Below are 27,979 nucleotides of genomic sequence, written 5' to 3' on the forward strand. Positions count from 1 at the left end.
TGCTATAAATAGTGCTGCAACCACATAAATATTCATCTACAAGCTATCAAAATAAGTTAGATTTATACACATACTGACATCGAAAAGTGCTCATAATACATTAAGATGGAAAAAAAATAACACAGAAGCCCACAGATGGGATGACTGCACGCCATTGAAATACCTGTATGCAGCCCCTGTGCTCAGACATGGGAAGGAGGCCCAGCTCCCTCATTGGGAGGGAGAGCTGGGCACCCCTCAAGGTCTGCTTGACACACTTCGATCCAGATGCTTAAATTTGTTTTACACATTTTATCAATCAATACATGAACAATTTATATCAATAAAGCCTTCCTATCTAAATATAACTGGGAATCCTAGCCTCCAGAGTTTCAGACAACTCCAGTCTGGCCAAGGGAGGGAGGGTGTGTGCAGGTTCTGGGCCGTCCCAGAGGCACAGACCTGGATTCCCCAGCCACACTGACAGGGGTGTGGGTGCCTGAGGATGCTCAGCTCTGTCCGGTGGCCACTGCCACCCCTCCCACATGGACACAGGACAGACTGCTGTAAGTGCTCTTACAGGCCAGGTAGCTGGGAGTGGCAGCAAGCAGGACTCAGGCTTGCATCAGGCAACTGCACTGGGACTTGTCCTAACAGTGGGTGCCCACAACACATTTCTGAAGCCAAGGGCCACACGAGCATGGTTCCCAGTCCTGTTCAGCCACTTACTAACTCTATGACCCTGAACAAGGCACCCCTTCCCTACAGGATGAGATTTTCGGGGCATTGTGAAGACTGAATCATGTGACATGCTTAGTGCAGGGCCTAATAAAACACACTCCAGCAACAGGGCCCGGTCACAGAATCACCCCCACCCCCGAGCCCCAGGAACAAAGAAACTGGGTGAGAAATTAACTCTCCAAATCACAAACTGACCTTTGAACCCCACCTCGCTAAAGGAACGTTCTTGTCTCCTGGTGTCTAGGACACACGTCTGCCACTCAAGTCAGTGTGCAAATCAGCAAAGACGGGGCCTGAGTCTCCCGAGGGCTCTACAGCGTGTCTTTCCCAAGGACAATTTACTCTGCACCGGGTGCTGTCAGACCACCAGGGGCCACTGTCAAGAAAACCAGTCTACCACCCAGTGACACATTGCAGTTGCAGTGACTTCCTTTCTGCCCAGGACAGCCCACAGCCCCTTACCTGGGTGGCTTTGGGAGCTCATCGCTAGCACCGTCTGCTCCTCTTCGCAACTCAATGGCTCGAAACTTCCACAGACACAATGCTGCACAGAGCTCCAGAGTCCCACCAACACATCCAAATTCAGCAGCGGGCGGGGGCCACAGCCACGGCCACGTCAATGCTGGGCGGTCCACAGCAACGTGTCCACCAGCTCAGGGGAGGACCTGCATGGTGAGACAGAAATAGGCCAGTCAGGAGGCGACCCAAGGAAACCCGGATATGTTTTCATCATTTCACCGCCAACTGGTAAAACAATTCATCTGGACGTTTCTGCTGACAGGAAGCAGCGGGGTTGTTAGTAAACACATGTGAACATGAGTGAAACGATCCGCAGGGAAGCGTTTCTAACTGGGGCACCACGGGTGGAGAATGTGTCTCAGGGAGTCACTCTGGTCCATTCCCACCAGTTTCCACGTGTGCATACTCCTGTCCAGCCCACATCCACACACACACCAAGTCTCACCTAGCTGCAACCTGAGTCCCAGTCTGCAGTAAGCCCTCCTCACTTAAATCATCCCCCATGTTTCCACCTCCACAATTACCATTTCCTCAGCTGATTTCCATTTTCTCATTATAAAAGTAGCATGCACTCATCACAGGAAAGTATTTAAAGTCACCCAAGATGCCATCACAGAGGCAGACATTTGGTAATATCCTGACATGCTTTCCTTTGCCTTTTGCCCACACTGCCAGCTCCCAGCCTCATCTCCTACTATCTGTGCTGACATTACAGCCAGTTTTACAGTGTCCATACCACTCCTGGCGGCACGAATTGGAAGGCTTTGTGACAGGGCTGCCCCTCCCTCATGCCAGGTGGGTGGCATGTGACTGGGCCAGCTCATCAAACTCTCTCCCCAAGACCAGACTTGCCCACAGGTCAGTCACTGGACAGAGAGCCTGAGACAAGTCTAGGAACTCCCACCACCAAGCCCCTGCTCTGGGCAGTGGCATCATGAGGGGCTTCTTGAACTTGGCGATGAGCAGATGTTGCATTTATCATCAGAATAGAGAAATACACTGAAAAAATGGTAATTCTGAAAATTCTCCTATTGACTCTGGCTGTAGGCCCTTCTGGGGCCTCTGTCATTTCTTCCTTTGCTAGGATGACAAATTCCTGCTCTTGATTAAATTACTCAAGGGCAATCTTTCCCTATGCCTTATAACCAAAGAACCCCAGCCAACACAACATGGAAGGGATCCCTCTCCGAGATTGCTCTTTAGGTGGTTTCCAAGGACATGGATCTGTAACTCTGTGGTTAATATCTAATATCTTTATATTATGGTTCTGTATCTGGTTATTTCCCTATGAAACACAATGACATATTTTCCTCAGGTTCAGAATTTTTATTCATCTCTTGGTCAGAAGTAACATCATTTTCTTAAAGGCAATGTAGATGATATGTTTTACAAACCCTTAATAAACCTTAGGTGGTTCTGTATCCTTCACACAAGTCACACCTTGGCTGGGTATAAAAGTCTTAGCTCACAGACATTTTTGGCTGAAAATCTGTAGACATTGCCCCAACCTTCACATTGCAGAAAATTCCATCAGCTGAATAGTGTTTCCTTCTCAGGGAGCCCCTGAGGGCAGAGTTATGGTGGTGGTGGTGTTGCTATAGTTACTTTATTCTGTCTGGATTCAGCTAGAATTATATTTTTAATCTTGAAATTAAAAAATGTTTTCAGAAGATATATGGTAAGAGTCTCCTTTCATTTATTTTGCTCCAAACATGAACCTTTCCATACATATTGGTCTTTCTGCTCAGGAAATGCTCTTCAAGGATCCCTCTACATTTGGCTGGACTCACTCCATCACCACAGGCACATCTGCTGTTTATTCTCATGCCCAGGCATCTTCTCAAGGGTGTTCTCTGCTATTCACGTCACTGCTATTTTTCATGTGATCAGTTGCACTCCTATAGCTTCTACTATGGATTTTAACTAAACCATTTGTTTCCAACCATTTCCTTTTACAACTCATCCATTATCTTGTCCTCTCTGCGCATTCACTCTTAATGACCTTCTGCTCCAGTTTGTGGAGTCACATCTTCTCCCAGCCAGTCTTTTGAAATTTGTCTTCTGATTTCAACCATAAATCATTTTTAAAGGTAAGTTCGCCTTCTGCATTTCAGTGTAATTCCCTCTCCCCATATCCTGGGACACCTTGCTGAGGTCCATAGTGTTGGTTCTTTCTGTTTATCCTCAAATATGAACAGCTCTACCCAGAGCTAGGTTTTGCCCAAACTCTGTGCGCACCTGCTCCTACCCCAGTGTCCACCACAAGGTTGGCTAAGCACCTTCTCAGGGCTCTGCACTGGCACCTCACATGCAGTTAGCTTTCAAACACAAGGTGAAGTAGAAATGGAGATTTTCAGATATGCAAAAACTGAAAATACCCATCTGCAGCAGATCTACACACACACACACACACACACACACACACACACACACACACACACACACTATTACAGAGTCCTCAGGCAGAAGGAATGTAACACAAGACAGGAACACAGCTCCACATACAGAAGTGAAGAGCCCTGGAAATGGGAGCCATACAGGTAAATGTAAAAGTGTTCTCTTATGGTGAGTTTCTTAAAAAGAGAACTGTTTAAAGCAAAAAGAATACTGTATTAAAACGTTTATATCATATACTAAGAACCTCTCAAAAATAACCCAAACTAAGAGGGGGCCCAGGAAGCACACAGTCCTGTGTCCCCAGGTGTGGAGTGTGCCATACCATCACCTAATGGCAGACTATCCACTATAAATCCTAAAGGAGCCCCAAAGTTCTAGTTAGCAAGTCAATTAAAAACAATACAATCTGAACATAACCCAAATGAAGGCCAAAAAAGGAAAAAGAACCAAAAAGTGACAAATGTAAAACAGAAAGATAGTAGCTTTAAACCCAAATCTATCAATTACCATATCAAATGGTCCACTCATCACCCCCAGTCAGAGGGCAGAGGTTGTGAGATTGGAGAAAAACACAAGAACCCACTTTCCCAGAGTTCAAAGAGGCATCATGTGAGGTACAACAGAAAATGACTCAGAGAGGAGGTCATGCACTTGATATCTATAATAATAAAAGCATAATATGCTAATTAGGCTGGATGTCCTTCTGGACGTCCTTCCTTCAGGACAAAGATACAGCGAGCGGGGGCCGAGGCAGAGGCAGCAGAGGCCCTGGACACAGAAGCATCAGGCAGGGGCCAGGGCCAAGGCCCTTGCATGAATTTCATGCATCGGGCCTCTAGTTTTAAAATAAATCTTCCCCAAGTTTACAGACCCAAGTATAATGCTGCTTACAAGGAACCCACTTTAAGTATAAAGATACAGATGGATTAAAAGTCAGAGCTGGAAAAGATACAGCATGCAAATGCAAATCAAAAGAAAGCTGCAACAGTTGCACTAATATTAGATAAAGTAGATATTAAACAAAGGATCTCACCAGGGACAAAGAAGCCATTTCATAAAGATTCATCAAAAGGACATAACAGCCCTGACCGGTTTGGCTCAGTGGATAGAGCATCGACCTGCGAACTGAAGGGTCCCAGGTTCGATTCTGGTCAAGGGTATGTACCTTGGTTGCAGGCACATCCCCAGTAGGGGCGTGCGGGAGGCAGCTGATCGATGTTTCTCTCTCATCGATGTTTCTAACTCTCTATCCCTCTCCCTTCCTCTCTGTAGAAAATCAGTAAAATATATTTTTTTTAAAAGTTTCCATCTTTAAAAAAAGAAAAAAAAAAAGACATAACAATCCTAAATAGTCATGTGCAGCTAATAACAGAGCTTCCTACACACACAAAAATTAATAGAAGTGATGGAGAAATGGAGAAATCTACAGTTACAATTGGAAATTTCAACACCTTGCTCTTAGGAATTGTTAGAACAAGCAGACAGAAAACGAGTAAAAACAGAAAAGATATGACACTATCAGCCAATCTGACCAAAAGGCATTTACAGAATACTCTGTATACACCAGAACACACATTCTTCACATTTTTTTAAGCACATAGACCATTTACCAAGATACACATCTTTGGGGCCATAAAACAAGTCTCAGTAAATTTTAAAGGACTCAAGTCCAGCCGAACAAATATGTTCTCTGACTAAACTGAAATTAAGCAAGAAATCAAGCACAGAAAGATATCTGGAAAACTCCAAATATTTGGAAACTAATATACTTCATGGGGCAAAGAAGAAATTAAAATATAGATAGTATTTGAGATGATGAAATGAATGAAAATGAAACACAACATGTGTACTTAGAGGGTAATTCCTGGCACTGAAAGCCTGTATTAGAAAAGATCTCCAGTCAATAACTTCAGGCGTTGTCTTAAAAAGCTAAAAAGGAAGAAGAAGAAGGAGGAGGAGGAGGACGGGGAGGGGGAGGGGGAGGGGGAGGAGGAGGAGGAGGAGGAGGAGGAGGAGGAGGAGGGGGAGGGGGAGGAGGAGGGGGAGGGGGAAGGGGAGGGGGAGAGGGAGGGGAGGGGGAGGGGGGAGGGGGAGGAGGAGAAGAAATTAAACCCAAAATAAGCAAATAAGAGACAATGACAAAGAGCAGAAAGCAACATAATAGAAAAGAGAAAAAAAGCAATTAAACAAAAGCAGATTCCTTGAGACAATCCTATATAATAAAAGCCTTATATGCAAATCAACTGTACAGAAGAACAACCGGTGGCATGGCTGGTGGCTATGATGGCGCACTGACCACAAGGGGGCAGACACTCAATGCAGGAGCTGCCCCCAACCCGCAGGCCCCAGGCCAGCCAAGGCGGGTGCCAGTGGCCACCCCCGCAGATCGCCCCGCTGGTCACCCCACAGATCAGCCCTGATCGCCGGCCAGGCCTAGGGACCCTACCCATGCACAAATTTCGTGCACCGGGCCTCTGGTAAAATTGATAAACCTCTACCTAAACTGATCAGAAAAAAAGAGAAAGAAGACCAGCTAATATCAAGAATGAGAGAGAAGGTTAACATGGACCAAATGGATATTTAATGAAACAACGTTATGCCAGTAACTTTGACAATCTAGATGAAATCAACAAATGTCTTAAAGACCCAAACTACAAAGTCACTCAAGGAGAGAACCCACCCACAGTCAGTGCCGGTCAGGAGATCCCAGCTGCGACTCTTCTTGTTCAGTCCCTCCTTTCTTTCTTTCTTCTTAGCATTTCACTGCAAGGATGAGCTGTCACTTCTCTATCTCTCTAGTTAATCAATTATTTATTTACATCAGCATGGTCTCATAGGTATTTATTTTAGTCTCTGTGTTATAATCCAACCCTATCATTTATTTTGTTGCTCAAGCTTTGGCCATTGGGAGCTCCTTTAGGTCAATTCCTACGTTTTTCTGACAAGTACCCTCCCCCAGCTTTTTTGTTTTGTTTTGTTTTGTTTTGTTTAAAGATTTTTTTTTTATTGACTTTTTAGAAAGAGGGGAACGGATAAGGGGAGAAGGAAACATCAATGTGAGAGGAAACATCGACTGGCTGCCTCCTGCACACCCCCTACCAGGGATCCAGCCCACAACCCAGGCATGTGTCCTGACCAGAAACCTTACTGGCAACCTGTCAGAGCATGGGAAGATGCCCAACCAACTTAGCCACACCGGCCAGAGCATCATTTTTTTAAAGCATTCTTTACTTTCTGGTTCCACAAGATGTCCCTGTTGCAGCCCGGAATCAACCACTTCTCCAAGGAGCCTGAGTATATGCGTATACCTTCTCAGATTCCAATCCAACATCATACCCATTTCCTGGTGTTCGACTTATTTCTCCACCATTGAGAAACCTTGGTTTTTATTATCTCCAATAAAGTTACTTATTTGTTCAATTCTAGTACAGAGTAGTTTCAGAATTGCTGACCCACCCACACGAGAAACATTCTCCCACAAAGCTCCAGCCCGTGTCCCATTCTCTTGTCCTCCAGCCCTGCGGTCCAGTCCACAATCCCCAGTTCCTCAGCTCAGTTCTTTTCTTCTTCACCCATTCAGCGTAGAGGGTACTGCATTTGTGATAGAACCTGAGTCATTTGTAAGTATTTGTATTTCATATTGGGTACCCCCCACATCCTGGTTGGTTCTGTTTATTTTTTGCATATGTGAAAGTAAGAAATACAAACATTAAGTGAAAAAAAAGTGTTCATGTTGATATTTGCAATTTAAGTTTTACGATTTTACAGAGTTTTCGTGTAAATTTATCTTGCTTTAAAACACAGCTTTTGTATTATAAAAATTTCAAACATATACAAAGTGAACAGAACAGTATAATGAGCTTCTAACACCCACTTCAGCAATTACCAACATTCACCTCTATCTCTTTTTACTAAATGCCCAAAATGTAACTGTACACTTGTAAAAATGGGTAGATGTGTGTAACCCTATTACCATATGAGGTTTTTCTTGCTTTTAAATGCATTGTCAAACTAGTGAGAAATAAATACTTTTGATATAATTTATTCAGAATCCAGTTCTGTCATAAATAATGGGGCCTGTCAGAATATCGTGTTCTCCATCTTGTGGGAAACAAGAGCCCCTGTAGGTGTTTGAGCAGTACAGAGAGTCCGGGATGGGCTCTGGGGTATGCAGGTAGCAGTACCAACCCAGACACGGCCTCCCTCCCCAGAGCCAGAGCTCAGGCCCTGGACACTCCCTTCACTCAGCCTGTTCCAGCATCAGGGCTCCTCTATGGCCATCAGTGGCCCCTGCTAGCCCAGATATGGTCACCACCTGACCACCTCTGGTTAAGGTTGTCTCAGAGCCAGGTTGTGCCAGGGCCCATGGCCCCCTGAGAGAAAGGCAGTGGGAACTGGGTCTGGAGAAGCCGAGACTAGGGGAATCTAGACTACAGTGGACCAGGAATAGAGGCTGAAGAACCAATTCCAGGATCTGAGACAGGATCAACACCCAGCTTGGGAACCTTCTTTCTAGAAGCAAGTAACCAGAACACAGTGTGTGAACCAAAGGAGGTAAGGACTCAGGTTCAGGTACAGGCATGTTAGAACAAAGGTGTATCTGCCAGGGGCCCCACTTGGTTGCCCTGCTAGATCTACCCTATTTTGTGGGGCACAGTAAGACATTCCCAGAGTTGCCGAAGGGAATGACATTTTTTGAAAGTCGTCCTGTATGCACCTCAGAAGTCACCTCAAAAGGGCTCAGGTCAAAGAGAATTGCAAAACAACAGTGCACTGCCTTTGGGGGGTTCCAGGAAAAAGTTAAGGACCACATCTAACGCAGAAGATTCCAGAAATTCAAAAGCACGTGGCCTCAGGAAGCCACTGCCTTAGAGAACAGCAGGGCTGTGGGCAGAGCAGCAAAGCAACAGGTAACAGCCTTCTCAACCCTCAGAACACCTGGCTAAATATATAATTTGCATATTTTAATGAAAATGGTGGGACAGAGAGAAGAAAATTAAGAACAAATCATTTTCTACCTGAAAACTAAAACTCCTGAAACTAAAGCAATACCACAAAAATCCCACAATGAAAGTAAAATCTTTCACACTCAAAAAGGAGAGCCTGTGGATAACAGTCTAACTTGTTCAACCATATTTCTCCTCTTTTCCCCTTCCTATTGGCATCCTGTTAGGCAGAAAGTCTCTGAACAGCCCAATGCAAATTCACAATATAAAACACACTAGAAATTCAACATTTAAATAAAATAAAATTCACGTGTGATATAGTTCTTTTATCTTGATGTAAACATCTTAACTAACAATAGAGCATTGCTTTTCTAAGGAAACACATGGTTCTGAGATCTCAAAAAATGACAGAAACTGAAGCTTTCAGAAACCTATTCACGGTGAACGTCTGAAGTGTATATCTGCACATCTCTAACTAAAGCATATACTTCTGATATATATTAGACACATGTTGAACATATTATGACTTGAAACACAGCTGCTTTTATGACTGCAGTCTTCTCTGATATATGACATAAACACAAAGCCCACATTGGGGAGGGTGAGCGATAGAGAAAAATCTGTAATTTTAATTTACATGCTGCTTTAAAAAGGGCATGGTCACTCTACTAATTAGGCAGCCTCTGACACTAAGCATATATTTACATAAAGACATTGCTTTCTTTATTTTTACTTCCGTTCCATACAGAATAAATGAAACCAAATGTGTCAGTATGGCTTCAGTGTGTGCTAATATTTCCTCCACCAAAGGTTTTGGATCTAAGATTACCTATAGTTCTTCCATCCTGCAGCTGCCCTTGGAAATTTTAGTTGGTCTAATTTCATGGAACAGACAATAAACCTTACAAAGAGTAAAAGTCTTATAATTATAAATCTTTAGGAGAATACGCTCTTTAAAATCTTATTAAGTGACCACAAAGAAATGTGGCAGAGAAGAAGGAGGACATGTTTTCTCACTGACCACAACCTTCCACATCCTGTCACATGGGCAAACAATAACCATGGCTCAAAGTCCATACACCTCCTCACCATGGCCTCAGCCTACCAGGCTGGTGGGTGAACCAAAAAGATGCCACACAGGCTATGGCACCCCAATTCAGGAGAAAGCATGCAAATTAAAAAAAGAAGTCAACGGAGAGCCTTCTCTGAATCAGGATACCCACTCACCACTTCTAGTCAACAGCCTGCTGGAGATGCTAGCCAGTGCAACAAGGCAAGAAAAAGAAATGAAAGGCACAAATATTGAAAAAGAAGCATATACTGCTTTATTCACAGACAATATACTATGTACACAGAAAACTCAAAATGATCTACCAATAACTATCAAAATTCCTAAGTGCATGCAACAAAACATTAGGTACAAGGTCAATATACAAAAATCTATTATACATACCAGCAACAAACAGAAAATAAAAAAGATAAAATTTGCAATAGCATATAATATCGGCAGATATCCAGGGCCAAATCTACCAAAAGAAGTATAAGAACCTTACACATTAAACTATGAAATGTTTTAAGTGAAATTAAATACCTAAATAAATAGAGGAATATACTATATGCATGGATTGGAAGACTCAATATAGTTAAGATGTCCATGTTCCCCAAATAAATTGGTAGTCAATCATTCTCAATCAAATCCCACCAGAAATTCTTTGAAAACTGACAAGGTAATTTTAAAATTTTACATGGATGCACAAAGGACCCAGAATAGCAATCTTGAGGGGGAAAAAAGACCTGGAGGACTTATGCTACTAAATACCAAGATTTATTATACAACTCTGTAATTAAGACTTCAGTATAAAACTAGACAAATAAAACAAAAAACAGAATATTCCAGAGTGAGACCAACACAAATAAAATAATATGATTAGAGCAGAAGCTAGTACACTCCAAATCCATAGGGAAACAGGTCAGCTGCTAGGTTAACTGCTACCTTTGTGGAAACAACTGAACCATGACCCACTATTATGAAAATCAGTGTGAGATGGATTGTACATGTTAAAGGTCAGACAACAAAGCCCAACCTGAAGGACAGCAAAGGGAAAGATCTGCAGGTAGACAAAGATTCTTAAATAGATGTTTAAATATTTTTTTAAGGTACTGACCATAAATGGGGGGAAAATACATTGTAATGCATCAAATTCAGAACTGTAGTTTATCAAAGACTCAGTGGAAGAGTGAAAAGGCAACCCAGAGAGCAGAAGTTAATTTGCCCAAAATACATCCTACAGAGGACCGGGATCCCAAATATATAGATAGTTCTTACAAATCACTAAGTTTAAAAAAGCAGATGACCCAAGTAAAAAAAAAAAATGGTTTTATAAAGGAGGATTCCACATGGTCAGTCACCACATGAAGAGGTACACAGCACCTGTACTCACAGGAAAATACAAATTAAAACTGCAACGGAATACTGTAAATGACTAAAATTTAAAAGCAAAGCAAAATCAAGTTTGGCAAGGATACAGAGCAACTGACACTCTCAACTCTGCCATGAGTGTGAAAGGCACAACACTATGGGAACCTGCCTGGTGACAAGCACTGATGCTGAATCTACACATACCTGTGCCCCAGCAAGACCATGCCTAGGTGCATACCCTACAGAAAGGCATGGATTGCTCATCAAAGTTATTCACATGAATGACACAGCAGCAAAATCTGTGGTAGTCAGAAACTGGGAACATCCCAAATGGCCATCAACAGTAGAATGGATAAATAACTCGAGAACAGTCATATCATAGTACACTGCATAGCAATGAGAACAAACAAACTACACCTATAAGCAGCAACACAGATGAAGCAAACAAATAATCTGTCTGCAAGGGAAGACAGATACACAAAAGTACACATTGTATGACCCCATGTGATAAAGTTTGACACCAAGTGAAACTAATCTGTGCTGTTAGAAGACAGGTGACACCCTTGAAAAGGGGGGGAGATGGAAGGAGAAACAAGGGGGCTGGTAAAGTTCTGTTTCCTGATCGAAGAGAAGGTTAGTGAGGATCAGTGAGACAGTTCACCTGGTGGAAATTCACCAAATGAACAATTCTGGCTGGGTGGGGAGTAGGGGGAAGCAGAGGGAGAGACTGAATGAATCAACTCCTCAAAGACCATCTTGCATCAAAGAAAGATCCAAAAATAAAACCTCCTTGGTTGACCCATTCTACCTGCATTATTTTCCTTACACTTTCTGGGCAATGGATGAATATTTTATAGTTCTACCATATTCTCACAATCAGCATGGACACATGGAATATTTGTCAAATTACCCCCTCTTGGAACCACTAAACCTCACACTGCACAGGCCTCGTTCGAAGGGCAGGCTATTCAAACTGAGGGGCTATAGGATAGTTCTTGGAGGCCCTGAGTCAGGTTAAATGTATACATGAAATAATTTTTAATGTAAACGTTCTCCCATTAAATAATTTAATTTGGATTTAATTCATTTAAATTAATTCAAATTTTAATCAAAAACAGACTTAACTGATATTCGTGAGACCTGTTTGTACAGTGAGCTTTTTAATAAGCATTGTTTTGTTCAGTGAACGTCCTCAATGAAATAGGGACCGTAAGGTCTAGCAATCATGTTTTGGAAGAGTATTATTCTATGATAGACTAGAGTCCCAGTGCACGAAATTCGTGCACGGGGGTGGGGGGGGATCCCTCAGCCCGGCCTGCGCCCTCTTGCAATCCAAGACCCCTCCAGGGATGTCCGACTACTGGTTTAGGCCCGATCCCTGCAGTTGGACATCCGGCAGTTGGACATCCCTCTCACAATCTGGGATCCCTCTCGCAATCCTGGACCGCTCACCCCTAACCACTCACCTGCCTGCTCACCCCTAACCTCTGCCTGTACAGTGTGCTTCATAGTGACCAGTCATTCCAGTTGTTCCGCCGTAATGGTCACTTAGGCTTTTATATATATATAGATGGTCACATCACAGAAGACTTAAGATTTCTTTCCCCATAATTTGTTGGGACAGATTTATATTTTAGTTTCCTAATAGGCTCTACACTTGAGAGTAATAAAATTTCATTTCAGTACATTCTAAAAGGAAACGCTTCACTCACTCTGAGTAATATGGAAGTGGCAGACTTCTTCCAGCCATTCTGGAAAGACCAGGCCAGATGCTGGGGACGGAGGGGACCGGTCTGGCAGCAGGCACCACCAGGCCCTCAGAGCCCTGGTGCACAGACACACAACATGTGCACAAACACTCACACACACACAAACACTCACATGTGTACATAGGAACAACTGTCTGTCAGGAGCAAAACAGCATCAATTCTCTCCATGAAAGAAAATGCCTTCCAGGCCCTGGACCCCTTTTCCAGATGGCTACATCTACTCATTGATAAACAGCCATGGTGTAGTGCTAATATGTTTAAACTTCTTGATAAAACAAACTTTTTAGATTAAGGGTCCACATGGATAAAGCACCCAGATAAAATAATATCTATTTCCTTTAGCTGCTAAATAAAATAATATTTAAGATTCTGGCAGGCAGGGACTAGAGATTGGGCTTTTAAGTGTAAAATTCTGGATCATCTAACATCAAAAGGCCATGAGCCCATATACACCAGCCAGAGGCCAAGGGTGTCCTGGGAAAACAGACAGCTGTAACCCCCAAGGAAAACAGGGCCTAGACCAGTGTCCTACACAGAACATCTCAGGGCAGGGGACAAGCAGCCGCATAACCTTTCAACTATTACCACCATAAACCCAAGTGCATGTGCTTCACCAACAACATGGAACTGCCATCACTGACAGTCACAGGAAATTGAAAACCAGCTCAGTAACAGGAGGCTCCGTGGGCCAAATGCCTGATCAACTGCCACAAACAGAGGTGAGACCTCTCCTCCTCCTCCTCCCAACCATATGGAAACCACTGTCTGTTGAACTGGTTGTGGAAGTGTCCCGGGCCCGTTTCCATGGTAACACCAAGATGGTATGTGCCTTCCTCACCCTTGCCCTCACGAATGTACAGAAGAGTTTTCCAGGGGCTACAAGTCATGTGAAATGACAACAGATGAGATGCAGAGGCAGCTACAAGAAGCCCCATCCTCCGATAAGCAGACACTGCAAAGACCAGCACAAATGTAGAAGGCTGCCTCTTCTTGTTACTACCTATTCTGTTTTACAAAATAAGTCTTTTTTATGAAAAAAGTATGTAATCTTTATCACTGTGGAATGGGTTGTTGGAAATAAATATTTTTTAAATTTCTAATACAGTGAGTATCACTAGATACCAGCCAAGTTAAGCATATTTGGAAAACTGAAAACCAACTGCTTGCTAGGTCTGAAATGGACCGGCTCACCCAGCGACCCTGCCGGCTTCCTCCAGGACAGAGAGCTTCGGCCCTGAGACACAGAGCAGGGAGAAGGGACTCGGCCTCTGGCATCCTTACTATCCAAAGTCCTGAATTTTGGTCCCAGTAAATGTGTGTTTGGACCAAGGGCAAATCCGTGCCCAGAGCTCACAGTGGAGGGAGTCGCAGGGGCAGCAGCAGCATCAGCCTGTCCAGTAGGGATATCCCCACAGAGACCCAGTTTCCTAGGGAGTGAGGGGGTAGCATTCAGGGTTCCTTTAAATTCCTACTTCCTAAACTTCCTTAATGTTGAAATGGTCTACAAGGATCATTGTTATTACAATGAAAACAACAAAGCTATTTCTATTTTAAAAAATAAACAAAACTGTTGTGGATTATCACACAGGGTAACAGTCAGCCTGCTGCACGCAGGCACCACCACTGTACATGGCACCTGGGACCAGGCTGCTGGTCAGACCCCAGTCCAGACCCCCCTAAATGAAGCACTCCTGTCCTGCTAGCTGTGCCCGGTCCCAAGGTACTCCCAGCCTACACAATGAGATGCCCCACATCTCTGTCACCTCAAGTAAGAGGAGGCAGGTCTCAGGGTCCTGCCCTTGGCCCCAGTGAGACCCCCAGTGTGTCCTGTCTCACTTTCCCACAACCTGGGAGAACATGGTCCAGCTGGGAAAAATCTACACCAGCCCCGAAGCATGCAGGCAGGAAGTGCAGTGCCCTCTATTCTCGCCACGGCCTTTTAACGCAGGCCAGAGCTCACAGCATGTCCGGGCAGGTGCCAAAGCATGGCAAAGTTCCAAGAGGTGAAGAGGCCACTGACTCCAGGATACTGACCCTGCCTTTGGGGCAGTGAACTGCAGACAGGTTCTGGGACGAGACAATTCCCCAACACGTCCTTCAGCTTTGAGCCAGGACTCTATCTCCAAATACCAAATGAGCACCTCACCTGTGCAGTTCTGACTCATCTCAGTGACCTCTAACTTCCTCTGGAAACTGAAGTTCTATGAAAACCAAAATGCCTGGTTTTCAAACTTTTCTTGTTTTTTTTGTTTGTTTGTTTTTGTTTTTTTCAAAAAGACTATGGAGGAGGCAAAGTGTCAGGTAGCAGGGAAACTGGTCCCAGAGCAGCACCTCTGCCCAGGCAGCAGCGGGCGGCACCTGTGGGGATGCACAGCTCCCAGAGCAGACCCATCCACATGCACCTGACCAGCCACTGCCCGTGTCAGCCAGGGAAGGCAGTCCCTGGTCCCCTGGTCACGGGCAGTAGCTTTGGGGCTCATGCTCCCAGAAGGAGACAAGCAGGCAGAATGCAGGGTGACAAGGGCTGGGAGAAAACTAAAGCAGTCAGGACAGGGGTGTAGGGCCAGGGGTCAGGGCCAACTCTGACCAAGTAATGACAGAGAAAAGCAGGGAGGCAGGGAGCCCTGAGAAGCTGAGGGATGAGGGGCCAGTCTCATGTCTGACATGCGCTAGTCCCTGGGCCCCCAACATTGTCCCCAGGCCCCCTTCTTTCACTCAGGAGCTCGCCTGCAGCTCAAGCTCTCCTTTGCCTTGGCCAGTCAGACAGTGTGGCCTCAGGTTTTCAGCAACAAGAAACAAACAGACCTCTCTGCAGACTTCCGACTCTGTCCAGGGACCCAGGAAGTGTCGCTTTCCCTCCTCTTCCCAAAGGAAAGCAACCCCTGCAGCCCAACCACGCACTATGCACGTTCAAGAGCCTGCAGCGTGTGTTAGCATATATGTAACTTAACAGGACTCACTAAGTTATATATTTATTATATATATAATATTAACATAATACTTAAACATGCACATGTACTTTATAATATGCATATATATGTATATATATACACATACATATATATGTATGTATATGTATTGTCTATATAAATTTCTTTTTCTTTAGCTAGTGTTGGTGTTCAGCATGGGATCAATGATGACCTTGTGTTTTGTAAGAACCATCTATTTTTAAAAATCTACTAGAAGTAGTATTTAATGGTAACAGTTTCAGTTCTGCGAGATGAAGAGGTTAGCTGCACAACAGTGTGAATATACTTAACACTACTGAACACCTAAAATTGGTTAAGGTGATAATTTTCACGTTATGTGTTTCTCACAACTACACTGGACGAGTCACAAGTACACAGCTCGGCGGCATCTCCAGGATGCGACTGAGCAAACAAATGTTTGTGTCCCAATAACTGGAGAAAATGACTGGAAGTGACTAAAGCAACCCGCACTCCCCATCACACACATCAGGATATTTAAAGTACACCCATGGTCACTGAGTTATCACCAGAACATGTGACTAACATGCACTGTTACGACGAAGGAAGCAGATTCTAGGTATGAGGAGCGAGGGCCCTGCCTTCCTTCCTTCAACAGCCTTCCCTGATCCTTACAGTGAAAAGGCACAGCAGCACCGCAAGTGAGCAAAGGGAGACAAACATCTCGGCCCCCGTGTTAGCATATTCTAAAAACGCAATTTTCCATCCAGCAAGTCCCTCTCTTTTGTCACTATAGCACAACATGCCTCTGGGTTATCTCCAAGGACATCTGCATGAAACACTCACTTTAGCTAGGAAAAGTTAAGTCCTGGGGGCTCACACCCATTCTTCAAATTTGGAAGAAAAGGGAAAGGAGAGAACAAAGGTACATTTCATTCATATGCAAACAAAGTAAATGAAAGCTGACTTCACTTCCTCACCCCAAGCTGGTACGCATATGACGTGTGTAACTTGCCCTGGAGTGGTTTCAAAATTACTACTTGAATTATTACATGACTGTGCAGGGGAACCAAATCCAGCTTGGTCCAGATGCAGTGCAGTTTACTTCAAAGCTGAAAGAAATGCAAGGACTGTGTTCTGCACGCCATGACAACAGGGTTTCCCAACCTCTGCACCGGTTACAGCAAAATCGCCTTGGGGAGAGAACCCCTGAAGCATGTGGGACTCTCTCCAAAAAGGCACGTCATTAAACCAACACCCAAATTCCCTGTGTGTCACACACACACTCTACCAGCTAATATTGCCTCTCTGGGCACAACAGGAAGTTCCCCGGATTACTCAGGCCCCCAAAGCAGCCAGAGTGATGGAAATCACAGAGTCCCATAGGGCCACAGGCTGATTTCAGGTAAGGTCCCTTGGACCTCCTGGGGCCATCAACTAGCAGAGAATCACACCAATACTAGCTGGTTTCCCAGGCGAGGGAGGGCATGCACCCACGGAACAGATTAAAATTAGGCACTCATTATTAAACTGTCACTGTAAAAGCCAGGAACACCTTTTGTTTGTTTTTTTTAATAGGAGAATTAATGGATTTCTCTATTTGCTTACACTTGTGAGAAGCAGTCTGTCTTTTATTATCAAGGCAGTCATAAAAAAAATAAAATGCTATTGCCACATATGCAATTAAATCATTAATATTTTTCCCAATTACAGTAACTGATTACTTGTATTGCTGATCTATTCTCCCAATTTAGTTCCTTTAATATTAATGATATTAGAAATGCTTTACACTCTCAGGCAATACAAGAGAAATGATTTCTGTTATCTACCCTCTGATCCTGTAACTGCAGGACCCCCAGTGCGGACCTGATCAGTCACCCAGGGACTGGCTGTGAGCTTGCCCTGGGCAGGGCTGGGCCAGGAGAACCACCGCACCACCACCCCACCCCACCACCACCACCACCACCACTAGGTAGGAGCCTTCTACCTTCTGCACAGCACATGGGTGTTCTGATAGTCAATTATAATGTATTCCTTTCTGGAACAACTGAGGGAGCACTGCCAGGACCCCAAGTTCAAACATCAGGCACAGCCCTGAGGCCCAGTAAGAACAGCAGAGGCAGGGACGATCCCTGATGCTAGAAAACTGAGGAAACCAGCCATGAAGTAGAAATAAGAATGCAAAGTGAGGCTGAGACCACAAAAGCCTGCAGAGTGCCAAGGAGGGACCCGTGAATGGGAAAGGCCACCAGAGGGTACAAGGCAGCTAATCCCAAGTTCTTTAGTCCAAGAACACGGTGAGCCTGGGTGCGGGAGATGGACAAATGTAGCTGCTCAGCACTGCTCAGCACCTACAGGCAGAGAGGCATCCCTGGGAGCCCTTCCGGAGTCTCTCCCTTTAGTTCAGAAACCTGCTGCCCAGGTATGGTGTGGTGTGGTCACAGACCCTAGGCCTCCTTCTGCTGTGGGAGGAAACCCTCTCCCAGCCCCTCTGATAAATGCTCTGCTGCAGGCCTTGCGGAGAATCGCTGACTCTCAGCTTCCTTTGTTCCGAGGCCTCCAACCCTTGCTCCATCAGGGCCTGCAAGGAAAGTGAGCCATGCCCTGCACACTGGGGTAGCAGGTGGGACTGCTCTAAGCACTAAGCAGGGTACAAGGGCAGAAGGAAATGGAGCTCCAACAGTGAAAGCCCAGTGGGGACTCTGTCTCAGCCCAGCCCCTCAGGGTAGGTGCTGGAAGGCAAGGTGGACTACAGGATGGGAGACGACAAGTTCCACCTGCTTTTGGAGTCTCAACCTCAAGCTATGAAAAGTCTTGCAACTCCACTTGGCAGCACAGCTGAGGCAGGGTCAGGCCTCCATGACAATGAAGAACAGCACACCCTCGCCCCCATTTCTACGGAGGAGTCTTTGCCCCCGGGGACTGAAGGATAGCGTGATGTATCAGGACTTAGAGACCCTAACTGTGGCCTCATCCATTACCCATTACAAAGCATGGAGAGGATAGAGGACAGGACAACGGGTCAGGGGTCAGGAACTCCATGGAGGCTGTGATCACACTTCCATCATTATGGAATCGAAAGGGAGCCATCCAGCCACCAAAATGAGTCTCTAATAAGAGTCTCCAGTTGTGGACCTGGAAACCCCAAGCACAAGTAAAGCCCAGGGCCACAGAGCCCAGCAAATGGACCAAACAGATCCATGTAGCCAGGCCAGAGACACAGATGATGAATCTGGGGAAGAGCACCTACACCAAGCCCTGTGGACCCTGCAGGTAATACAAAAGGACTCGAATTTTATTCTAGACAACAGGAGCCATGACTGTCTGGGCAGGAGTGCTGTGGCCAGGAGAGGGGGAGTTAGGAGAAAGCCAAAATGTCTGGAGAAAGCCAAACCTGTAAGGATTAAAAAACAAATGATCTATACCTAGAGATGAGGAACTGGTGAGAGTTGCACTCCATGGAGGGAGAATTTCATCACCCCAACCGTCATCAGATGTACCAAGTTCCACAAACTCCACTGTTCCTCATTAAGTGATGGGCACGTAGACATGTGGCTAAAATCAGCTCAATGAGAATCACAAGAGAGGAGCTGGGTTTTCATATTTCCCATGTGGCACCGCATGCACATGTGCCTGTATGTGTGCACATGTGCCTGTATGTGTGCACATGTGGGCACGTACTGCCCCATGTGGGCCTGCACTGTGTAACTGTGTGTGTGCCTGTCATGGGGGTTGTCGGGGGCATTCCCAGGGCTGTGCATCCAGAATTCAGCTGGGCTAAAGAAGAGGGAGAAGGCACCGGTAACAAATGTCCTGGGTGACCATAAGCAGGGGCAACTCCACTTGGCAGCACAACTGAGGCAGGGCCAGGAGAGGAGGACACAGGTGTAAGGGGCAGGGACTGGAGCAGGGAGAGGGGTAGGAACATCTTCCCACCCACCCAGGCCAAGGCCACATCCAGCATAGCTCCACCATATGGGCTGCTGGTTCCTCACACTATCCAGCTGTGCTCCTGGCCAGCATGGGCCACAGGGCCAGCTACCACCAACAGCAACAGGATGCCCAAGGGAGCCTCCCCCTCCCACCTTGGTGAAAAGCCCTACCTCCCTGAGAAGGAAATCCTCAGGGTTGGGAGGAGGTGCAGCTCTGAGGTCCCCAGCCACTCTCTCTGGTTGGGACACCCTCCACACCTGAACATGTGAAAGGACACACGCCAGCCCCTCACCACTCGGCCTGTCAGACCCAGAAGTGCATCCCAGAATGAGCCTAGCACCTCCCACTTGGGCATAGACAGCAGTACCGCACATTCCCACCAGTTACAGAAGGAGAGAAAGGCAGGGGCTCAGGGCCCAATTCCTTACCATCAAGCCATCTGCTCCTGCTTCGGTGTCAGCTTCCTCAACAGTCAACTGGGATAAGGGTCTCTATGCCACAGAGTGTCGAAGGACTAACAGATGGTACTTAGTAACACACAGTGCAAAGGCACCGGCCGCTGGGCAGGGTCTGCCCAACCCACAGGCACATGAACCTAAGGAAGGGCAATAGCATTTCTTCATCCTGTGCCTCTCGGCAGGTCTAGAGCTAGGCCACAGGCCTCCGTATCCCACTCATTCCTGACAACAATTCTCCCCTGCAGAAACTCCCATGTAGGTGGGAAGACTAAGGCACAGAGGAGCTGGACAACCGACCACCTACACACTGGAGGGTTGTGAAGCTCAAATGTTAAGCCCATCTATCTGATCCCAAAGCACATCCTTTCCAATGCACCCCTTGCCTGGAGAGAGGTGGGGATGGCTGATGGGGTTCCTGGGACTGCCAGGACTTGCTTTCACCCTTCCCAGGATACCTTCAGCATTTGCCCCCCTCAGCATTGCCCTCAGAACATCCTCAGACAACTGCCTTGGTCCCTCTGGGTTGCTGGGGCACAACTCTGAGGGCAGCGGGACTGGTCAGTAGGAAGCACTCAAGATGCCAGGAGGCCTAGCCCCACTATCTGAGGACCTTGCCAGACAGCAACACAGGGAGAGAGTGGAGGAATTTCCCTGACCTCTGTCCACCTTGCCAACTGGCCAGTTCTAGCCACATGCCCAACTTGTAGGGCCCAGGTCATACCCATGAAGGAGACGCAGGGAGGCCGGATGCCCTGGCATCCACTGCCACGGAAGTCCTGGTCAAGGCCTCACTTCCCCTCTGCGGATGGGCATCATCCCTCCCACTAATGAGGGCTGCTGCGAAATTTCATGAGACAAGGTCTGTAGCATTCAGTATGGCACCACACACTGGGGCTCACAGGAAAGGCCGTGTGGATTGCTGCTGGGGCTGCTGAGAGCAAGGAGCTCCATGGAGGATGCTGTCAGCTGGTTCCCTCATCACCATCTCTCCCCTTCCTTCCCCACCATAGTGATTTCCAGATGAGGGAAGCGGACTCCCAACCAGCTTCTGGAAGAGGCTGAACCAACCATTCAGCACATTCCATTCCATGGCCACAGTGACGGTTCAGAGGTGAACAGATGACTTAAGGCAACCCAAGGAAAGTGAATCAAGACTTTTGTTGGGGCAAAGATACTCTCTTTCCTGGTGACATAAACTAGCAGGTGTGCAGCTCTGACAGCAACTGGCAGGACCCTCTTGGGACCAGGAAGCTGACTCACCCAAGAAAGGGGGAAAAAACAAGTCTGTCTTGATGACAGTGTGGAGAAGCTGGATCAAGCCATACCTGAACTCTTCCTTCACCTGCACCTTCTGAGGAAGCAAGTCTATCAATAACTACACAGTGCTCTCTGAACTTGCCATGGAGAGAAACTAACGGATGGAGAGCTACCAGAAATATCCTCCTGCTCAATACTGAGAGCCACTCACAAAAGATTCCCTTAAAGCCCTAGCCAGTTTTGCTAAGTAGTTAGAGCATTGGCCTGAGGACTGAAGGATCTCTCTCACATCCATGTTTCTCTCTCTGTATCTCTCCCCCTCCCTTCTACTCTCTTTAGAAATCAATGGGGAGTGGGGGGAATATCCTTGGGTGAGGATTAACAACAACAACAACAAAGATGCCCTTGAAGTGTTTTTCCCATAATCCCAGGGAGGACATAATCTGGTTTCCTGCCTCCATGCTCCTCCATTCGCCAGAGGCCACCTGTCCTACAACACAGTTACACCTGGCCCCCACGTACACATGACCCATGGAGCACCATCTCCTGTGGAGGGCCATGCCCACAGGGCACCAGAAGCACCCAGCCTCTCTGATCTCTAAGTCCTGGTGCTTACAGTCCCCTCCACACAGAACCCAACACCAAGGCCATGCAGGTTCCCTCAAGCCACAGCTGCCTCGGGGAGCAGCCTTCCCAAGGTCTTCCCATGCTGCCATCCATAGGGGGTGAGGAAGGGGTAGAATGTTCTGTCCCTGAGGCTCCCTGCTGTTGCATGATAAAGAACAGTGACAAGAAGGGAAGCCGGGACAGGGAAACCTGCAACTGGTGTTGCAACATGCAGCCAGCATCCCAGGACACCAAGCAATGCTCTGAGGTGAAGACCCGGCAAGAAATCTCCATTACTCTAGCTCATGGATCACCTTCAGAGCCAGAGACCTCAACAGCCCTGGCCTAGAAACAAATCACACCATGTCCAAGCCAGGAGCACTGGGACAGCATGGCTGTGGTCAGCCCTATGTGTGGGACACACACAGCAGCACCCTCAAAGCTGATGGTGCTCCATGTAACAGGTGCTGCTGAGCTTTCAAGAACATCTCCAAAGGCTAAGAAACAGGGCCTGCGAGGACAAAGACAGATAACAACTCGCTCCCAAATGAAGTCCTTCAAGGAGGATCTGACCCGCCAGGACTTCAGCAGACAGATGCAGGCAAAAATGCCCTGAGTGGCCTGAGCCAGCACAGGGGTCTCAGGGAGTCAAAGGCTCAGTCCCCCACAGTTCCCTGCAGATGACAGCGTACCTGAGGCCTGCCCACAGAGAGGGGGTAGAGAAGGGCAGAGCTTAGGGAGAGGGTCGACTGCCCAGCACCCCCATTCGGCCTCCTAATGGCTCCCAGGGAGGAGCCCATCTCCCATCCTACAGACAGAACATTCAACTGGCAGAAGCGAGGTGATAACAGCCAGTCAACAGAGGCACAACAGTGAAGGTGGGGTCTCAACCGAGGTGTGACTCAACACCCATGTTGTGTCCTCAGCACCCACAGCCATGGACAGCAGGATATCTGCAACCATGGAAACCCCTCTTGGGCACAACCGAACTCGCACCTCCACCCTTTACACCCAGCACCTGGCTGCAACGAAACCTCAATGAGCCCACAGAGGAGCCACAAGGAGGAGAAAGAAAGCATTGGGAAGCAGAGTGCGCTGTGTGCCACTCTGCCCCTTCAGCTCCGTCCTCCACTTCATTAAAGAATTCTGAAAATAATAGCTTCCCCCAAAGGCAGCCCACACTTGGCCGAACACTACACATACTGACGCAAAAGGACATTCTTCTTCAGGGCACAAGTTAGGACACATTTCACACTGTTGTTTTTTAACTCCTTGATCCAAAAGGTCGACTCTCCATCAGCCCAGGGAAGTGGCCAGGAGGTGACCTCGATGCTGCTCTACTGGGGACCCAGGGCTGCTGTGGGCAGAGGAGGCCACTTCCAGCTGCCCAGAGAGAGGCAGGCCACTTGGCCCACACTTCCTCGGGGACCTTGAGTAGAAAGGACCATTAGGAGGTTGCAGGTGGGCTGCTGTCCAAGCTGACAACGGGGGATGGGCTCAGGCTGCCACTAAACTAGTTAAAGGTGAACACCAGCTTCAGTGGAGGTACTGGGGAGGAGACCAAAGTTGGAACAGAAATGCCCCAGTGTCATGTACTTCAATGTGTCCCTCTGACCTGGAAGCTGGGAAGGAATTACAACCCAGCCCTTAAGCTGGCAAAGAAAGGTTTTGCAAACAACAGGAACTGAAACCACCTATCATGACCTTTTCAGTGCAAAATTGTACATACATTTACAGCAGAGAGGGTTGCAATCCACAGTAGTGCCTGCCGAGGAAATCTGTATGATTCTTTGAAGGCCCACAGGGCCAAGGGCCCCCCAGCCCGAGTGGTTCTGCTCTTAGCACTCACTAATTAACCCCATGCCCTGCATTGGTGGCCTAGGCCATGGTACATGACTGTACCTCCCCCTGGGTGTCCACAGCCCCAAAAGTGGGGTGGGGGCCAGGCTAATCAGAACTCCAAACCTTCCGCCCTAGCAGGGCTCAAACACCAGTCCTTAAAGAACCTGCGACATCTGCTGATTTGCTCAGTGCCCATCTCACGACCTGTAGGTCTGCCAGAGCCCTGCGTTCTTCCAGGAAAGCCCCTGCAGAGGGCCACGTGGGATTCAGAATAAGCTTTTGACTCCAGATGTACAAAACCAACAGCTGGATTAAAGGTTGGCTCAGGTCCCTTCTAGAATGTTCTCTAGAATGACTCCCATGGAGCTCAGGTCCTGACAGCTACTCCAAGGAGCCCCAGACCTAGAAGAGGGCTCTCAGGAACACTGGCTGAGGGAAGGAGGAAAGAAACAGTCACCTCCCTTCAGGACATGGCCCCCCCTGCTCCTCCCCCGCCAGTGTGAGGTGCCCTAGGGTCCTCCCTGGAAGCCCTCAGTCCAAACACATGCCCCAGGCCGGGGGGGCGCGGGGAGGGGGGGGTTTCTGGCTGGGGCTGTGCACAACTGTGTCCCTCACTCTGTTCCCTCAGCCAGGTCAGATGCAGAGAGGTCAGGTTCATGGCACTTGGCAAAAAAACCCAGAAGAACAGAAGTTCAGAAACCTCAATGAAATGCAAGCAAACTGTGTGCAAGGAGCAGCAGGGAGTCCTTCACGAAGACCAGCCCCACCAGCCAGTCCGGCAGGCTGTCCAGCTCATCCTTCCTCAGCCCGCTGGTCCTGGAACCCTCAGAGCTGGCCACCATCTGATCGTGATGGCCTTCCCACTCTGCAGAGGCCCACAGCCCTACTCTCGCTAAAGAGGACCACACCCATTTCCAGCCCTGCTTCTGCCTCCCTCCATGTGGGCCCTGCTCCTCTACCACCGTGGCCCCCAGACCCCCGGCGCCAGCCTCCCCAGCCTGGTGCACCTGTGAGTGTTTCCTCTCCCCGACCCCAGAACCCCACCAACGACTACACTCCTTGTGGACAGAGGCCAGGTCTTCCTGATGGAGACTGGGGTCATAGGACCTGCCACTGCATCCGCCACTGAGTTCCCCCCCAGGCAAGGAGCATTTATTTGCTCGACTCCATCTCCTCTCTGTGCCCTCACCTTGTACTTAGGGTTGGGTACAGGCTTAAGATTTGCAAAATATTGACTGACCAGTTAAAAACTGCAGGAAACACTCCCAAACACCACCAGCACCACTCCCCCATCAAAGAGAGGCCATAGGGCAGCGGTTCTCAACCTGTGGGTCGCGACCCCTTTGGGGGTTGAATGACCCTTTCACAGCGGTCGTCTAAGACCATCGGAAAACACATATATAATTACATATTGTTTTTGTGATTAATCACTATGCTTTAGTTATGTTCAATTTGTAACAATGAAAATCCATCCTGCATATCAGATATTTACATTACGATTCATAACAGCAGCAAAATTACAGTTATGAAGTAGCAACGAAAATAATTTTATGGTTGGGGGTCACCACAACATGAGGAACTGTATTAAAGGGTCGCGGCATTAGGAAGGTTGAGAACCACTGCCATAGGGGATCACAAAACTTCTCTCTGAAGTCTGAAAAAGACCACTCCAGCAAAGAGCACCGCAGAAGGTAGATGACATGCTCCCCAGTGAGGACTTAATTCCATCACCGCTAAACACTCCTACTTGGAGGGCGGGCTTGGGCTTCCAGGCCCTAAGAACCGATTTATTGTTTCAAGCGCAAACATCAATCCAACAAAAGCACTTGACTCACTCAGACTGAATACTTTATAAACAATAGTAAATTCACACAGCCTAACATTCGCGTTTTTAAACAGAGCAGACTCCAAAATGTTTACATACACAACTATATTAAAGTATCATATTAAAATTACGAGGTTAAATAAGAAGTGACTAAACAATGTCATTAACTCCAATATGAAACAAATGGGAAAATGCCATTAATAAAAGCAGCAGCTGGCCACCTGGAACACTGAAGCCCGGGCCGAGGACAAGCCACGTGCACCCACCTTGACTGTGTGCACAATAGCCCCACCATTTGCCACTTGACAGCTGTGTGTTTGAGGCCCTTTTTCTGCTCATTCCTCACTGGATCACAGAATCCACGTCACTTTTATTTATGGCATCTACTTAAAAGCATGTAATCTCCAAAATCAGAACCAAGAAGTTCCCAGGTGGTGGCAGGAAGGAAACAGGCAGTTCCAGAGAATAGGGAGAAGCACACAGGTGCCATGAGGCCCAGACCAGTCCTCAACCAAGCTCTCCACCAGGGCCAACACCAGCGGTTCTCAACCTGTGGGTCGCGACCCCTTTGGTGGTTGAACAACCCTTTCACAGGGGTCGCCTAAGACCATCCTGCATATCAGATATTTACATTACAATTCATAACAGTAGCAACATTACAGTTATGAAGTAGCAATGAAAATAATTTTATGGTTGGGTCACAACATGAGGAACTGTATTTAAAGGGCCAGAAGGTTGAGAACCACTGGCCTACACTGTGCCCTTCCCTCAGCAACTCATTCATTCATTCCTGGAACACCTACCGCCAGGCCTTGGAGACAGAGTGGGCATGAGGCCCTCAACCCCATGAGCCCCCAGCTCATCATGATGGTAGTGGTGACAATGAACCACTACCATCATGATGAGCTACTGAAATTGCACAACTGAATCCTATCAGAAAGGAGAAGAAAAGATGTTAGGCTTACATGTAACAAGGGTCAAAGGATATGCATGGATTGAGGGTCTGAGGGAAAGGAAGATGAAGAGAGGTTGTTCCAAGAAATGAAACAAAGTGTGCAAAGGCCCTGGGGTTTGAGGGGCTTACTGAGAGCAAGGAAGCAAGCAGGGAGGGACCAAAGCTCAGTAAACAGACAAGTGCTATCAGAAGAGGCTGATAAATAAAGGCCAGCATCAGGCAGGATTTGAGAAAGGGAATGAAGGGTACAAACCTGCTTTCGGTAAGACCACTAAAAATACCAATTGCAGCACAGATGAACTACACCAGACACACCCAGACCCAGGAGGCCAGCTCTCTGCTCAGAGAGCTCACTAGCAAGTCAGAAAAACAAATCCCCTAAATTCTTCTAATGCTAAGCATATTTATCAACTTCCCAAGGATTTGGTCTTTCTCCCTTATAAATAACTAGAGGCCCATTGCACGAAATCCGTGCAAGGGGTTTGGCCCCTGCTGCCACTGCGGTCACCCCTGCCTTGGCCCCTGCTGCTCGGCTTCGTCTGGAAGCACGTCCGGTCTAATTAGCATATTACACTGTCATTATTATAGAGGTCATATCTGATAGTAGATTTACACAGTGAAATCCCCCCTCCAATGTTCTCTAGGCAATGTATTTTTTAAAAGTTCAGTTTAAGTCAGTATTTCCCTTAAGAGCTTTCCATCTGCCATCAGTCGGACATCCTTACCGCTGCTGCAAAGGCGGGAGAGGCTCCCGCCACAGCAGCTACACTCGCCAGCCTTGAGCCCGGCTCAGGGCTTCTGGCTGAGCTGTACGCCCCCTGTGGGAGCATGCTGACCACCAGGGGGCAGCTCCTGCACTGAGCATCTGCCCCCTGGTGGTCAATGTCTGTCATAGCAACCAGTGTTCCACAGTTCAGTCAATTTGCATATTAGCCTTTTATTATATAGGATGTAATTGAAGAGTATTTCCCCCAATGGAAAATCAACTTTCTCTTTAAAAGTATTCCATGCTTAGAGAAAAAAGTTATATAATACCACTAGAGGCCCAGTGCATGAAATTTCTGAGCCCTTTTGCAGTCCAGGAGCCCTCAGGGGATGTCCGACTGTGACCCACGGGGACATCCTTAGCACTGCTGTGGAGGCGGGAGAAGCTCACCAACCTTAAGCCTGGCTTCTGGATGAGCGGCGCTCCCCCTGTGGGAGCACACTGACACCAGGAGGCAGCTCCTGCATTGAGCATCTGCCTCCTGGTGGTCAGTGCGCATCATAGCGACCTGTTGTTCCGCCTTTCAGTCTATTTGCATATTAGCCTTTTATTATATAGGATTATATATAAAAAGACAATCAAAGTCCCTCACAGCTCATTTTCCTGAAACCCCAGACAACCACCATTATCACTTTAGACC

General features: G+C 47.1%; 1 protein-coding gene across 13 annotated transcripts in view; it reads right to left on the reverse strand.

Annotated features, from left to right (window-relative positions):
• HDAC4 (histone deacetylase 4) overlaps window positions 1-27,979 on the reverse strand; it is a 239,045-nt gene that overhangs the window by 205,731 nt on the left and 5,335 nt on the right. For all 13 annotated transcript variants that reach the window (XR_009453787.1, XM_059703760.1, XM_059703772.1 and 10 more), the window contains exon 2: window positions 1,183-1,385. Coding sequence is in view for 10 of the 13 variants with exons in the window: in XM_059703760.1 (XP_059559743.1) it covers window positions 1,183-1,204 (22 nt within the window). In the remaining 3 variants the exon portion in view is untranslated. The remainder of the gene's footprint in view (window positions 1-1,182; window positions 1,386-27,979) is intronic.

This window comes from Myotis daubentonii, chromosome 7, assembly GCF_963259705.1.
Source record: "Myotis daubentonii chromosome 7, mMyoDau2.1, whole genome shotgun sequence".
NCBI classification, from domain to species: domain Eukaryota; kingdom Metazoa; phylum Chordata; class Mammalia; order Chiroptera; family Vespertilionidae; genus Myotis; species Myotis daubentonii.